This window comes from Cryptomeria japonica, chromosome 4 (assembly GCF_030272615.1).
Source record: "Cryptomeria japonica chromosome 4, Sugi_1.0, whole genome shotgun sequence".
NCBI lineage: Eukaryota > Viridiplantae > Streptophyta > Pinopsida > Cupressales > Cupressaceae > Cryptomeria > Cryptomeria japonica.
This window is the reverse complement of record NC_081408.1, coordinates 7,769,036-7,784,584: the sequence shown is the minus strand read 5'-3', so window position 1 is coordinate 7,784,584 and position 15,549 is coordinate 7,769,036. Positions and strand designations below refer to the sequence as shown.

The following is a 15,549-nucleotide window of genomic DNA, read 5'->3' as shown; positions in this document are numbered from 1 at the left end:
TGATTTACAAAAGCTTAGAAGGAGCCAGGTCGATCTATGAAGATGATCCTGAGACTTGTCTGAATCTCATCAATAAGAATTGGTTGCTCAAGAGTCGGCCTCGCCTGAACAAGATTCCCAATACACCACATAGGATCGACTTCCAGGAGGAATACAAAGATTTGATAACTTTGCTCAATCGAGTTATAGGGGCTCCTCAAGCCTTCTTCTTTGAAAAGTGGATGTTCTTCTTCATTCAAATGATAGTCCAAGGAAAAGGAATGCTTCATTGGGCCAAAATTATTAGCAATTGTCTGGACGTGCAGTTGAGAAGGCTAAGACCCACCAAATCATTCCACATGAGCTCATATGTTATATATGCCTTAATCAGGAGTTTCGAGTATGCAGGGCTACCTCACAAAGGAGTGATCGGAAGAGGACCCGAAGAAATGAGGGTTTGTGATTCTTATGTTCATCTGCATCATCCGCCTAGAAGTGACTACAAGTTAGTCAATGACACCTTCACGATGAACATTACCAAGATATTGCAAGGGGGAATTCACAATCGTCTGTCTCTGGATGCACAGGACCTTGTGAAGAAGTATGGCGTCTGGTTCATCCATTTCAAAAGTTCACATACATTAGAGTTCACGGGTGTCCTTCACCACCTTACATGTTGCCAAGATACCCAACAGACAGGATAGTACTACTTGAGGTGACTAGACAGTTGGCAGCTTATGCGAAGGCATCCATACACAAGCATGGAAATGGAATTCCCATGCCCATCATACTCGGGAATTCAGTTGAGGTGTGTCCTAACACTCAAGCCTCGGAAGATGCAGAGAAGGAATTATCTTTATACTCCTCCTCATTCTTTGCCTTGCACGAGAATTTTGATCCTCATGGTTATATGGAGGAGATAGTCGGCAGGAAGTACAAGCATGAGTTTCAAGTGGAGGACTTTTGAATGAATCTCCCCGGTGATCTAGAGGTTAAAAGAAAGATGCATTCCAGGCTACCCTTAGATCTCATCAGGAAATGCAAAGTTTATAGAGTAGCTGATCAAGCCTAGGACAATGGTAGATACCTCCAGTCATCCTATGAGAAAGAGGACAAGGAAGTAAAAATAGATTGGAATGAGCTCGAGGTTTTAGACTTGAGAGCTTTGATGGCTCTCGTTTTATCATGCACTCGCAGATGGGTGGATGTACAACATCAGAAGTTGAAAGAGCAGAATGTATCAATGACATTCACTTTGGAGGCAAGACTAGAGGAAGGAGAAGCAAGCGTGAGTGAGAATACTTCTCATTCCAAAAGCTCAAGAAAGATCCGAGAAAAGGGAACCCTCCAGGAAGAAGCAGAAAACAAACCTTGATCACCCACCAAGCACATCTTCTCGACATGAAAAGAAGGCAAATCAAGGAGAAGATCAGGGGAAGATGGTATATGAAATTGATGAATCTATGGAATCCATGGTACAAAATGACAAGCAAGAAAAGGGATAGACACCTCAGCAGTCGACGAGTCAATCTCCCCAAGTTGATGCTAATGAGCTACATGAGGAGAAGAATGATGATGAAGCGACATCTCCTTTTCGAGAGGATAGACCACTGCTTAAAGAAATACAAGTAAGGGAAACAAGATCCGCCATTCCGGATTGGTTAAAAGAAAGACTGACAAGGGTAGTTGTGATTGAAGAGGAAGAAGATGTATTTGATTTGGAAAGCCTTATAGGAAACTCTCAAGAGGTAATGGAAAAGAAGAAGGCCACAAAGATGTCCAAGGTAATTAGAGATGAGACAGGATCTAGGAAATTGCAAATAGCCACACCAGTAGTGGACAAATATGAGGGTGAGATTCTTGCAGATGAGTATGACTTAGAAACATTTGAGCTTGGTCCACTTACCTCCGAGCAAGCAATGGAAGAAGCAACCGATTCATTTGAAGCACTTAAAGACAAACTTAAAGAAGAAATGGAAAAAAATAAGAAGCTTGAAAGAGAGGTTAGTGCTTGGAGAAGCTATTTTAGTCATCTCAATCAGCCTTTGAGACGTCAAGATCTGACAGTATCCCCTTTACAAGCGCTCCCTCTTGAATCAGTAGGCGAGGCAGAAAGGGTGAAGAGCTTGGTTCAGCTTATGAGCTCTTGGATTGATAAATCCCACCAGTAGCTGTTGAATTTGCAACAAGAATGATGAAGACAGTTCAACGAGCTATCCAGGTCCTTGAGATTATCCATAATCTAATGATAACTATAGCTGCATTCACTCACACTAGAGATGTTATCATTTATGTCCTACAAGTGATAAGACAAACACCAAGACGGGATTCTGGCACAAGAAAAAATAATGGATGGAGGAACCCATAATCTCCTACAGTGGTCAGCTCTGCTCCAGATGAAAGAGGTCCTTTTTGAAGACATCAACACCAGATGCAGTCAAGTTGAAGGTATCATTCATCCAATTCAAGACAAGGTGTTTGAGGTGTTATGTACCATTCTTGGCAAGCGGATCGAGATTGAGACAGATGTGGACATCCAAGAGTTGGAGGAGAGAGTCAAGGTTATCTTTTGCAAAGAGGAGAACATCATCACAGATAAGCAACGAGATCAGATGTACACTACTATGTTCCTGATTGAGAAGACCAAAGAACTTGAACTTGGATGGGAGACAACTCTTCTCACTGCTTTTGATCAAGTCCTTCACTTGGAAGAACGAATGAAGAATCTTCCTGAGATTCCCATTGCTGAGATCAAGAGAGTTGTGTCCAGATTCATTGAATATGCTAAGAAAGAGCATAGGAAAGGGAACAAAATTCTAGATGAAAAGTTGTTATAGGATGATGTGGCAGCTTAATTCCTATTGGTCTATGTTTCCTCGATATTTGTGCCAATTAATTATTGGCTATGCATTTAATGATGTTTATCTAAATGGGGACCTTTTTGTAACAAACCCTAATTAGGGTTTAGGTGTCAAAATCTCAGTCGTTGATCTTCTTTCGATCTGGGCCATTCATTGTATTTGAGGATGCTATATATACCCTCACTCATTTTCATTTTGAGAGTTAGAAGCTAGAAAAAAGGAGAGAGAGCTTAGAGAGAAAAAGTAATTGTGTAGCAAACTTGAGTAGTGAAGAAAGAATTTTGAACAATTGTTGTCTATTTGGCTTTGAGATCAATAAAATATTGAAGTTATGGTGTTTTATTGCAATACTTGTGGCTATCTTCATGATTGTTTATTTTCTTGAATCACTCTCAGTTGAAGTAGTATCTAAGTTTAAGTTTGAAGGACTAAGTGTTGTGCTTGATCTTTGGTGAGATTCACGTTCCAAACCACTAGCTTCTTATTGATTGCAAGGACGCCTTGTGTGGTCAGCTGGAAATATTGAGATTGCTTAAAAAATTCAATCATTTTTGGAAGTATTGATATGTATCTCTATGATAGTATCCATATCCTTAATGATTTGAAAGTTACTGAATCACCTTAGAAGATCGCATCAATTCCAGTAGAGTTGTAATTTCTTGGCGATATTGAAATTGGTAGAATCTTACCAAGTCTAGCCTTCATTGAGTCATTCTTAGGATTAGATTGGCATTCCTTCCTTGAAACCCTTATTCTTTTGACATTTTTTTTGAAAATTTGTTAGTGTTAGGAAAATCCTGTTCCTGCAGTCGAAAAGAGAGTAACACGGACAAGCTTTCTCTAAAAGTACGTAAGGCCCCTTGAAGAAATAGCATATACAACGACCACTGGTGCTTATCCACATGTAGAGATCCTGCAACGAAGAACCTTGAAGTCATCCCGATTGATCCTTTTCGCGACATCTTCAGCATTCGGAGGCTTTATTCAAGAGAGGGTAAGATACCTTTGGGTATTTTATTCTGTGTTTGGTTGTGTACAAAATACACATCAACAAGTTCCTTATTACATGTTGTATGATGTTAGTATCAATTTTAGTAAATGCACTAAGACTGTCTTTGTTTCTAAAATATTCACATTTCCTATTGTTTTTCTTTAACTTGTAACGTAATTTGATATTAACTATGAGGCTTTTCTTAAATTGAGCCAAGTCGTTCTAATATATTATACTATTTTTAGATTATCAACAATGGGAACTCTGAATCACAAGAGCAAACATCAAAATTTGTTTTTGAAACATTGACATTTCTTATCTTCTTTTGTTAAATTGTAATGTAATTTGATGTTAACTACAAGTCTATTCTTGGATCAAGCCAAATTGTTCTAACATTATATTGTTTCCAGATTATCACCACAATGTGGCACCAAATCACTCCCAAACTAAAATCGAAAATTTCCCAACTATGGCGCCATACTAAAATTCTGAAAATGATGTTAATGGCAGCCTTGATCTGCAGCAATGGAGGTCTGGACAGTGTTGACATGTATTTTGTACACAATCATACACAGAATAAAATACCTAAAGGTACCTTATCCTCTCTTGAGTAAAGCCTCCGAATGCTAAAGATGTCGCGAAAAGGATCAATCAGGATGACTTCAAGGTTCTTGTATGTAGGGTCTCTACGTGTGGATAAGCTCTCTGTGGTATGATATGATTTGCTAGAATCACAAGGGGACTTACATTTGATGATTGAACTTCTGATTTGCTTTGAATATTGCTGGACACAGGATTTTACTAACTTTGACTTGAAAAAAGGAAAAAAGATGAGGGCGAAGAGAGGATCTAATCCTAATACTAAGAGTGTAGGAGCAATGATTGATCTTTGATGAAACTCTAACTAGGTCTTGTTTTGACATTGTAGGACCATCTCCACAAGGCTAGTGCGATCTTCGAAGGGAAGCTTTATGATGTTCAAATCATCACTGCAGGCATAGACACCATCAGGTTGATGCATATCAATGAAGAAGCGACAATTGAAGTTAAGCTTAAGCTGAATGATTCCAGTTGACTACGCAAGGCAAGTCTGCAATCAACAAACTGCTAGTAGTATGGATATACGAATTCCACCATCAATCAAGAACATTTCTTCCACTCATCTAATAGCATGAAATCAAACACGAGAAGTATAAAGACCATGCAAATTGTCGAATCGACCCATAAATTTCACCATTTCTTCAATGAAGTTACAAGTCTTTTACAACAACATCTTGGCAACAATCTTTGCCTTCTCTCTCTACTCTACTCTAATTGCTTCCAACTATTCTCTAACTATTCTAACTATTTTCAACTCTCTAACTATTGCTAATTCCCTTTACAAAATGAAATGCCAGGGCTTATATAGTGCCCACAATACAATTCGATGGCTAAGATCAATTTGAGATCAATGGCCAGGATTCAATAATAAAAACCCTAATTAGGGTTTGTTACAACCATTACATAACATTTAATGCTTGACCAATGATAAAATTGTATTGCTTGGACACATGTCCTCTCTGGAAAAATCGACCAATGGATAGCCGGGGTAGGTACATCGGAGTTTGTGCCACCTTCCATGGGTTAGGTACATTGAATCTGGAAATGCTGAATTGGAGAAGTCGCCCTTGATGACGTTAGTCCAAAGAAGGTCGTCCTTGTCGATGCTAGGCTGGAGGAGGTCGTCCTTGTCCTTGCTTGATCGTCCTTGATCTGGCTTGATTTTCCAACTCCGGGATCTCCATTTGATGCCTACACAACATTTCAAAATTAGTAATATGTCTTGAAATCCAAAAATTAAACTTTAAAAGGAAGATTCAAGATTTTTATTAGGAAACTTCATGATAAATCTTGAGTTATCATTTCCTAATTTAGGATTTTCAAAGCAAAATTTAAATCTTCAAAAATGGTGCCAAGGTGATTACGCCATACCTCCACTTGGGAATTAATTCTAAAAATGATGTAAAAATAGATGAATTTTGCTAGGCAAAATGTAGATCAAAGCTCTCCCTTGGATAAAATTGCGCCTCCATTAGCTAGCTTCTTCAAGATCTGGAAATTTGCCTTCAAATGTAGCAAGAAATTCGCCTCTCCCATAGCCTTCAATATGAATTTCGCCTTCCTTAGTCTCCACACTTGGTAGAAATTCGCTCCACACAAGCTAGATTTCGCACCTCCTTCCTTGCTTCTCCAAATCGCACTTGAGAGGATGATTGAATGATTTGAATTGTGAAACAACACCTCCAATATATAGAGCGCTCACCATTTTATTTCCATGGGCCGACTTGGAAAAATAGGCCAAAAGATAAATAAAAATTAATAAAAGAAGAGGCCGACTTGATAAAAACATTAAATAATACCCCAAGCGCTCCAATTTTATTTTTAAATTAATAATAATTAATTTTTATGCCTTTATAATTAAAAAATTCGATTTTTTTAGGCTCAAAATTAATTATTAAATACCATGCGCTTTTATTAAATGCCAAAAATATTTCAAGGTTTTATCGAATCTGGCATTTAATGTAATTTGAAGGATATTTGGCGCCCAATCATGAAAAATAATGGCTATTAACAAGATCACTCTGGTCCCTTGGAGAGGGACAAGAGCGATTATACCTTTTGGACCTCACACTTCTTGTTTTTTACGTTCAAGACCTCATTTTTGATGTCCAAGATGGCATTTTTACGTAGAATTTCGAGTTCAATTTATTCGATCTTTGAAATGAGTGCACTTTAAAGCATTTTCGCCTTGGTCCCTTGGTGAGGGACAGGAGCTATTTTGCAAATCCAAGCTTATCCGTCCTTTGTTAGCCTTCCAAATTATATTCAATGGATAAATCATGTTTTCCTTGGTCTCTTCAAATCATAAAATTGTCTTGATCCTGCAAGAACAGTGCAAATTTGAAATTCAAGCTCCGGTCCTTCAGTGAGGGACGGGAGCACTTTTGCAATTACAAGCCAATTCGTCCTTCGCTAGCTTTGAAAATTATCTTCAACGGATCGATTGCGTCTTCCTTCACCCACCTCAAACGTAAAACTTGTTTTTCTCTTGCCCGAATCTTGTCTTGAGGGAAAATCGCTCTGGTCCCTTGGAGAGAGACAGGAGCGCCCTAGCCAATCACCTTGGTCCCTTGGAGAGGGACAGGGGCGAACTTGTTACTTAGGCCGATTTTCTTCATTGTGGCGTACTTAAGTTATATTCAACGGGCAAAACATACTTCCCTTGACCTCCTCAAATCGGGAAACCACTTAAATCTTGCAAGGATAATGCGAAATTGGAATTCAAGCTCTGGTCCTTCAGTGAGGGACAGGAGCGATTTTTTTGCTCTCAGGGCCAAATCTTTTTACTTTCACTTCAAATTTCCTTCGCTAAGGAAAATATCATCTCTTTACACGCCATGAATAAAAGTTCGAGTCCAAACAAGGTCTAAAAATGTGTATATGAATAAAATCGCTCTGGTCCCTTGGTGAGGGACAGGAGCGAATTTACCTTTCTAGACAAATACTCCATCATTTCATCGTCCTTAATCAAGTCTGGATGCTCTATCACGTTCATTTTGTCCTCCATCATGCCTTTGATGTCTCAATTTGTCCAAACAAGGTCAGGAATGACTCCACTAAGCTTTTTCGCTCTGGACCCTTGGAGAAGGACAGGAGCGAAATTTGACTTTTTGAACTCTCTATCAGGATAATTTATATGGAATATAACATTTCTTATACTTTAAGTTATATTCCATATATACTTTCAGGATGTTTGAGAGTGGTTTCAGACCTCCAGGAGTTATATTGCAAAATCTAGTTTTTTGAGGTTTTTCAGTTTCCAGACTTAGTCAAATTTCAGGATCAGGACATTCCAGACTTAGCCAAATTTCAGGATCGGGACTTCACTCAAGCAAGACTTGCTATCCTATTGATCTCCCCGACAGCACTCAAAATGCAAAGGCTAACTAACAAAACCCTAAAAGACCTAGAAAACAAACCCTAAAAAGCAAAAAACATGGGTCCCCATTTGCAATGGGGCGATGTGTGAAAACGTCACAACAGACAGCAAGCAAATAATGGAGGAAAAAATCGCCCAAGTCTCCAAACATAAAATCGCCAACTTTCACCAAAAAATGCCAAATTTGGAAAAAATTGCCAAACTTAGCAAAATCGAAATTCTGGAACTGGTCTTTAATGGCAGCAAGGGGAATAGATCAGCAAGCTGGAAAAAATGGAGGAAAATAAATCCTCAATCCCACACTTCACCAAAAACGCCTTGCTAAAAATTCGCCCAACTTGGAGAAAAATTGTCTTTCATGGAGACACCTGGCAGAAATAATAATAAAATAATGCTAAGGCTCCTCTCTTATACTTGCTTTCACCTCACACTTTCACCACACAAGCAATCTGAGATAAAACACTTGCTTAAATACTTGCTTGGTGAAAACCTAACTTGCTTCTAGAAGGTTCATATGTTAAATGATTATTCATTATTGCAAGTTATTTAATTTTGCTTTTAAAATTTTAAATAATCATTAATAATTATTTAAAAGCAATTAAAATGGGGCTTATTTATTAAAATATTGCAATTAAAATCTAAAATAAGCCTCTAGGGGAAAATCAATATGGGTTGGGATTGAAAAATCCCTTTAAAAATCATTAAAATCGTCAAAAATTCCCCATAAGGGAAATTCGATACATGCTTGGACAAAAATCCATGCATAACTTCATCAAAATGCACACAAAAAACCTCCCAGGGGAAAATCGATATGAGCTTGGACAAAAATCCAAACAAAAATCCACTCTATTTGCAAAAAATCATCCCCAAGGGAAAATCGATATCAGTCTAGATTGAAAAATTGACACTCCAAACTCACTTAACGTGGAAAAATACTCCCTGGTGGAATTTCGACCTCAGTCTGGATGAAAATCCAAACTCAAAACTCTTCAAAAAATTCCCAGTGGAAAATCGATCTCTGTCTAGATGAAAATCCGGACAAAAATCCTTACAAAATGCTCTCAGGGGAAAATCAACCTCTGTCTGGATGAAAATCCGGACAGAAATCCACACTTAGTTGTCACAAAAATCTTGGTGGAAAATCGACCCAGGCATGGAATCATCCTTAACTTTGCTTGCACTTTAGTCCGCACTCCAGTCCGCACTCTTGGTGGAAAATCGATGGCAGTTTGGATAAATCTTGACACTTAGCCAAATTTTAGCACTTCCAGGGGAAAATCGATCCAGGTATGGATAAACTGTGGGGGAAAATAGTAGCCAGAATGGATTTTAGGGGAAACCCATGTGTAGTGTGGATTTTGAGTGGGGGAATGGGTTGGGTAGTCTGGAATGTGAGGGGAAAAGCACCTCTAGCATGGAATTTGACCCTCTAATCCTTGGAATATGAATTTCCCTTAGGATTTTATCATTTTAACCACTCAAAATCACTTAGAAACATTAAATTTAAATTGGACTTAGGTTAATTTTCCAAAAATATGAGCAAAACACTAGGAAAATACTGGAATGAAGTGCAAAATCAACTTAAATAATACCTTAGGAGCGAGAAAACCACTCCAAAAGGTCTGTGAATTATTTCGCACTTTAAAATCACTAATGCACGTGTTTAAAAACACGTTAACGCTCAAAAGGTCAACACTTAGACAAAACTTAGGATCATTAAAATATCAACATTTGCAACTTGATCCCATAACTTCAAAAACCCTAGACGGCGCTAGGCATGATCAAAATTCCGAGACTCGGGCATGGGAAACGCAAAATTGCCCACTAAGCAGCCAAAAACCCTAACCTAACAACGTAGAAAGCCGGCAAAGAGGGGGTCCTCGTTAGCAATGGGGCGATGTGTGAAAAGGTCACAACAGAACCCCAGCGACTCAATCTTCCTCTGCATCTCAATTGTCATTTGTGTTTTGCAGTGTTGCTTCATTTTCTTCAACCACCGCTGCAACTACAACCATAGATGGCACACTCGCAGAGTACTCGGCGAGTTTTTGAGCTCTGCGAGTTTTTATGACTTTAACTCGCAGCAAAAATTCGGTGAGTTTCTTTAAAAAACTTGGCTAGACTAAAAAAAGAGGCCCAAACATGTCAAAAAATTATCATTTTTTGTTTTTTCAGGTCAGTTTCATTCTCTTCATCAGAATATACACATGAAATATAACATTTATGTATAAGTGGCATTTCAATATGTCTTTTTCCTTTCTTATATTTTATAACACCCGACGCCTTTATAAAATAATAAAAGTATTTTTGGCCTTGTGGGGCGCTGCCCCTTGATCCCAACTTGGGGGCACTGCCCCCAAACCCCCGTCGAAAAATATAGGGGGAAATTGCGCTGATGGATTAGGCTCCATATAACAACATAATTAGCATTGAAGAAATCTTGGTATTATACATTTTAGAGTTGAAAGTTTGAAACTATCAATATGAATGATGAAATTTCAAATATTGCGTGTTTGTAGATCTCCACCAAGATCTAGACCTATCTCTCTACCCCTCTTTTTCTCACCCTCAGAACTGGGAAGAGGAAGAGGAATAGTAAATGGTTTTAGCTAGAGCTGGGAAGAGGAAGTTGTAATGATGTATTTACTTTTGGTTTTACAAAAATTATTTACTATTTTGCTTCCAGCCATCAGCATTCCTCATGAGGATGCGATTTTGTAGATACTTTGCATTTAAGTATATCTAGAATCAGCTTGTTTCTTTTGTGTTGTCATTTATTGACTCATTGGATGTATCTTCTCATTAAATTTTGCTAAAAAAAGGCATTTTTAATTAAAATTAAGCGTGTTTTTACGTTGCCGAGTTTTTCATTGAGTTTTTCCCGAGTTTTTGCCGGGTTTTTTTCTCAGGGGCTTGGCGAGTCGAGCCGAGTCGCAAGTAGTCCAACTATGACTACAACTACAATTCCTTTGCTTTGTGAAGCGACTGCGCTAGGACAGATCAGTACTGCTGCTGTAACTGTACCATCATTTGGGAAGTCATTTTCATCAGGATCAACCTCCACTACCAATTCCGCTGCATATACCGGTTTTGCTTTATCCTCTTCAGAGGCATCAGTAACAACACCTGCATCTTCGATAATTGGTAAGTCTGTCTCTCGTAATTACTGCATTATGATTTGTCATTTACTGTTTGCTAAATATTTGGTGAGATTAGGTAAACCTTTAAGATTTCTTAATTTTCAGAATGTTGGCAGAGGTTGTGGGCTGCCTTGAAGTGTTTCTTTCTTTTGCTTTTAAGATCTCGGGCAGGGTTATGGGCAACCTTTCAATGTGTCGTGTGATAAGATCACATTTTGTAAGACTTCTAAATCTGATCACTGGTGAATTAACACAATAATCATTACACTGCTATTACACCTGTTAATAATCACATAAATCAAATTTGTTTTTGTGCGCACAGAGTTCTCAAGCATGCAGATTTGTTGGCATGCAGTTTCTAAGTGTTTATCTGACCGCTCACCATATTTGTATCACCAATCAGGGTTAAAATTCAAATTAACATACCCAGCCGTAATGCTTTTAGTGGAGAACAAACTTTACTGATGGCAATAGCTTGGGGAAATATTTTGCTAGGCCCAAAGCTTCAAAGAATTCTGTACTAGAGACCTCTTCATGAATGTGATAAGTATGACATGCTATTATAGCCTGTGGAATAATGTTGCTAGGTTTGAAGTTTAAGACATTATACCCTGACGACCACTGCATCCCAATCAACATTTCTAACCTAACAAAATTATAATTTTCCAAGCTGTAGGCTATGAAGAATGTTGTCCTTCATGTGAAAAATTATGACAAACATGTACAATACTACAACTAAGATGTGTGCAAAGTACTTAGACAAGAAGCATTTGATTTAGAATTTTATTATATGCATTCTATGCAGGCCATACGACAAACCTACATGAGACAATTTTGAGCTGGACATTTGGTCAAGTTTGCCTACAAAATTCAATTAGTCTTATTGGGATTGAAGAGCTAAAATTTGATTAGGTGTATCTAATGCATTCCCTGCCAGGTCACAAGGAAATAATTCAATTTGAAACGTATTTGATAAACTCAAAGTGTGTGCCTCAATTCAGTGGTTCTTAGACATAAGAAAATATAATAATTTTTCTCTAACAAGGATAATTTGCATACGAAAGTGACGGGAAAGGATATTTGAGGGACCTTTTTCATCGAAATGGCCTCATAGATTTCACAAATTTTCAGCAACAGGTTTTCCAAAGAAAATCTAATATATTTTTTTTGGAAACTGCTGTGAAATAATTTAGAGATGCAAAAAAAAAAAAGGAGACCTCATTCTTAGCATGAACACAAATGATATAGATCCATGAGCATAATAGGCCAATAGAGGCACAAAGTCCACAAGCGCACTAGCCCAGCAAGGGTCTAGAGCACAATTTGGAGCACTAGGCACTTGGCATGAATGCAAGCAGCATCAATGTGAAGATTCAAACCTGCAAGCACATTGTATCGATGGGCGCACAAAGTTTGCAATCACAATAGCCCAACAAAGATTTGAACCTTGGTGGCAACAACAACAATGCCATGACTTAATCATCACACCATGGGATTAACCCCACCAGTTTACCATCTATTAATTATTATTCTTTTGTTCAATTTTTTTTTTAGTTTTTTGAAACTTCCAAACTCCGAGGAAAGTTTTTTTTGTTTATTTAATATTTTGTGTTCTATGTTTGCACAACTGTATTTTAAATTCTTAACAAAAGGAACAATGAGCGATGGGAATAGTCAAGTGAAGAGATTGAAGTCAAATGCAACAAAGAACTAGAGTTCATAGAATAATGGTTGCCATTGTGAGTGAGAGTGTAGTAGGGATTGCAAGTTCAAGTATTCCATTTGAATGCCCTTTTGTACTCTTCAAAACCTATGCAAAAAACCCATCTAACCTCAAACAGCCCTTCTTACAATTTGCAACACGCATAGACAAAGACAAGGAAAAAAAATCAAGGAGTAGAGAATAGCTATGTCATTTGTGCAAGAAAGACTATAGGGGCAGCTATACAAAATTTTATTCTCATCTTTTGTTCACAAGTAGATTAGGGGTAAAAGGTTGTGAGAAAATAATCCTACCTGAGAAGATTTAAGGGTGACTACTCTGTCGTTATGGATGGGTGGACCAATATTAGACATTGATTGCTTGTCAACTTCATTGTTTAGGGAAGAGGAAGAATGCAAACTTCTCTGTCGTCATGGATGGGTGGACCAATATTAGACATTGATCGCTTGTCAACTTCATTGTTTAGGGAAGAGGAAGAATGCAAACTTCCAATTTTAGATTTTGAAGCATGTCATAGAAGAGGTTGGAACCTCTAATGTTGTACAAGTGATGACTGATTCAATATTTTTGTGTAAATTCGCTAGCTTGATGGTGGAGGAGGTTTATAAGCACATTTTCTAGACCCTATATTGTGTTCATGTCTTAACAATGCATTGAAGGACATTATATGCTGTGTTTTTAACCCACATTTTTTAAGACTAATAAATCCACTCACTCCTGAATATTCCTGATAATCATTACACCAAGGCCTTACCTTTTAATGATAACAAAAATTGAATATCTTTTATGTGCACAGAGTTCTTAAGCATGCGGGGGTTTTGGAAATGCAGGTTTGTCGAGCATCCGGTTTCAAAGTGTTTATCTGACAAACTTACTTTACATATGTCACCAATTAGGGTTAAAATTCAAATTAACTTACATAATCCTAATGTATTTTTTTAGAGAATGAACTTTACTGATGACGATGGTGTAGAGAAATATTTTATTAGGCCCAAAGCTTCAAAGGATTGTATACTAAAAACCTGTTCACGCATGTGATAACTATGACATTCTGTAATAGATTGCAGAAATATTTTGATAGGCTGCAAGTTTTAGCAAATTATGTTCGGAAGATGTGTGCTCAAATGTATTGAACTAGCTTCAAGAAAAGATCCACCAAAGGTGGTAACTGTTGCATATGCTGTAACGTTTAGGGAAATATTGCTGGGCTTGAAGCTTTAGAAGATTGTATACCACAGACCCGCACATGAATGTTTTGAGTTAGATTCTGGGAAAGATCCACTGAAGGTGACGACCAGGATATGTACCATATTAACTCAGGGAAATGTATTGGAAACTCTAAAGCTTCAAAGAATTGTATGCTAGATACCTTACACGGATTTTAGTTGTTTCCAAGGAAAGATCCTCCAAATATTAAAGGTGATAACCATGACAAGCTGTAAACTATGAAAAATATTGTCAAATGTGTTTTATGCAGGCCATACAATAACCTCCACGAGACAAATTTGAGTTAGACTTTCCGTCAAGCTTGCCTACAACAAATTCAAATAGTCTTCTGGGGACTGCAGGGGAAATAAGTAAAAGATACCTAAAAAATAGGTGTATTGAATGCATACTTTGCCAGATCACAAGGACATAATTCAGTTTGAAACAAGTTATATGAACATAAAGTTTGCCTAAATTTTGTGGTTCTTAGACATGAAAATATAAGAATTTTGCTTTAAAAAAGATAAATTGCATGCCAAAGTGATGGCAAATGATATTTGAAGGACCTTGCTCAGTGAAATGATCCCATAGATTTAATAAATTTTTAGCAGCAGGTTTTGCTAAGAAAATTTAGTAGTTTTTCAAGGGGAACTATTGTGAGATAATTTAGAGATCCCATAAAAATTATTACATGTCTTCACTCATTTCTTAGTATCAGGGCAAGATTTATTTATTGGAAGAATCCATTACATGGCTACATTTTAATCTACCAAAACATCAATTTGAAGTTCACCTGGCTATGGAAAGACCATCAAAATCAATTCATGCTAAGTAAACCAAGTGAGAAACGAAAGCTATTAGATCTTTTATTTTTTATGTATACCCTATGGTCTTCGAGGGTGAGTCCCCTAACCAAAATGACCTTGTCCTCTAGAGAGGATGTTTTGGGGATGCCAGGGTGGGTAGGAACGTCCCCACGCCATCCCCCACTTTTTCAAATTTTACGAAAGAGTTCTAGGATGTTAGCTTTTTTCGAGGGAAACTTTGATATGGCAGGGGATGACTAGCTGTCCTCTACTACCCAAACACTTTTTGAGGGCCTTTAAAAAAGCCACAATTTTAAGGAAAAAAAGAGATGGATGGGCTCACAAGGACCCCCACACCCCTTTTAAAGTTTAAACTAAAAATAAACTTGAAACAACTCCAAAACGTCTTAAAAAAAAAAAACTTCTTGTGGTCGGAGTAGCATTGTATGATAGTAATGTGTGCCAATATTTTCCACATGCTCCATGCTGATTCCACCAAGACAACCGCAAATTAACATTGAATCTAACAGGACTCTGCTACAGAGTATGCATCCATCATTTTTGACCCAAGTAGGACTTGATTGAAAGTGAAATGGATGCTTCATGTAGAGCCTTTTTGTTTTTTGGGTTAGAAATAATTAAATTGAATGAAAACAAAGATTTGTAGTGAGATTTAATACCATAGTCTAGATGCAGCTACCATGGCTGAGGTAACTCTGCTCAACGAACGCAGGCATCCTCCCGGGAATATATATTCTTTAATGAAGTGAGAACTTCTTCTGTATTCGTCATATCTCGCATCAGGCATTGTGCTGAACTGTTGATAGATTTTACCAAAGATTAGTATGTGATGAATTTAAAATC

The 15,549-nt window shown here is 37.6% G+C and overlaps 1 protein-coding gene across 1 annotated transcript in view; it reads left to right on the top strand.

The window, feature by feature from the left end:
- The window catches only part of LOC131050037 (uncharacterized), a 33,823-nt gene that overhangs the window by 16,259 nt on the left and 2,015 nt on the right, over positions 1–15,549 (top strand). Inside the window, exon 5 of the mRNA XM_059218727.1 lies at positions 10,720–10,954. Coding sequence (XP_059074710.1) covers positions 10,720–10,954 — 235 coding nt within the window. The remainder of the gene's footprint in view (positions 1–10,719; positions 10,955–15,549) is intronic.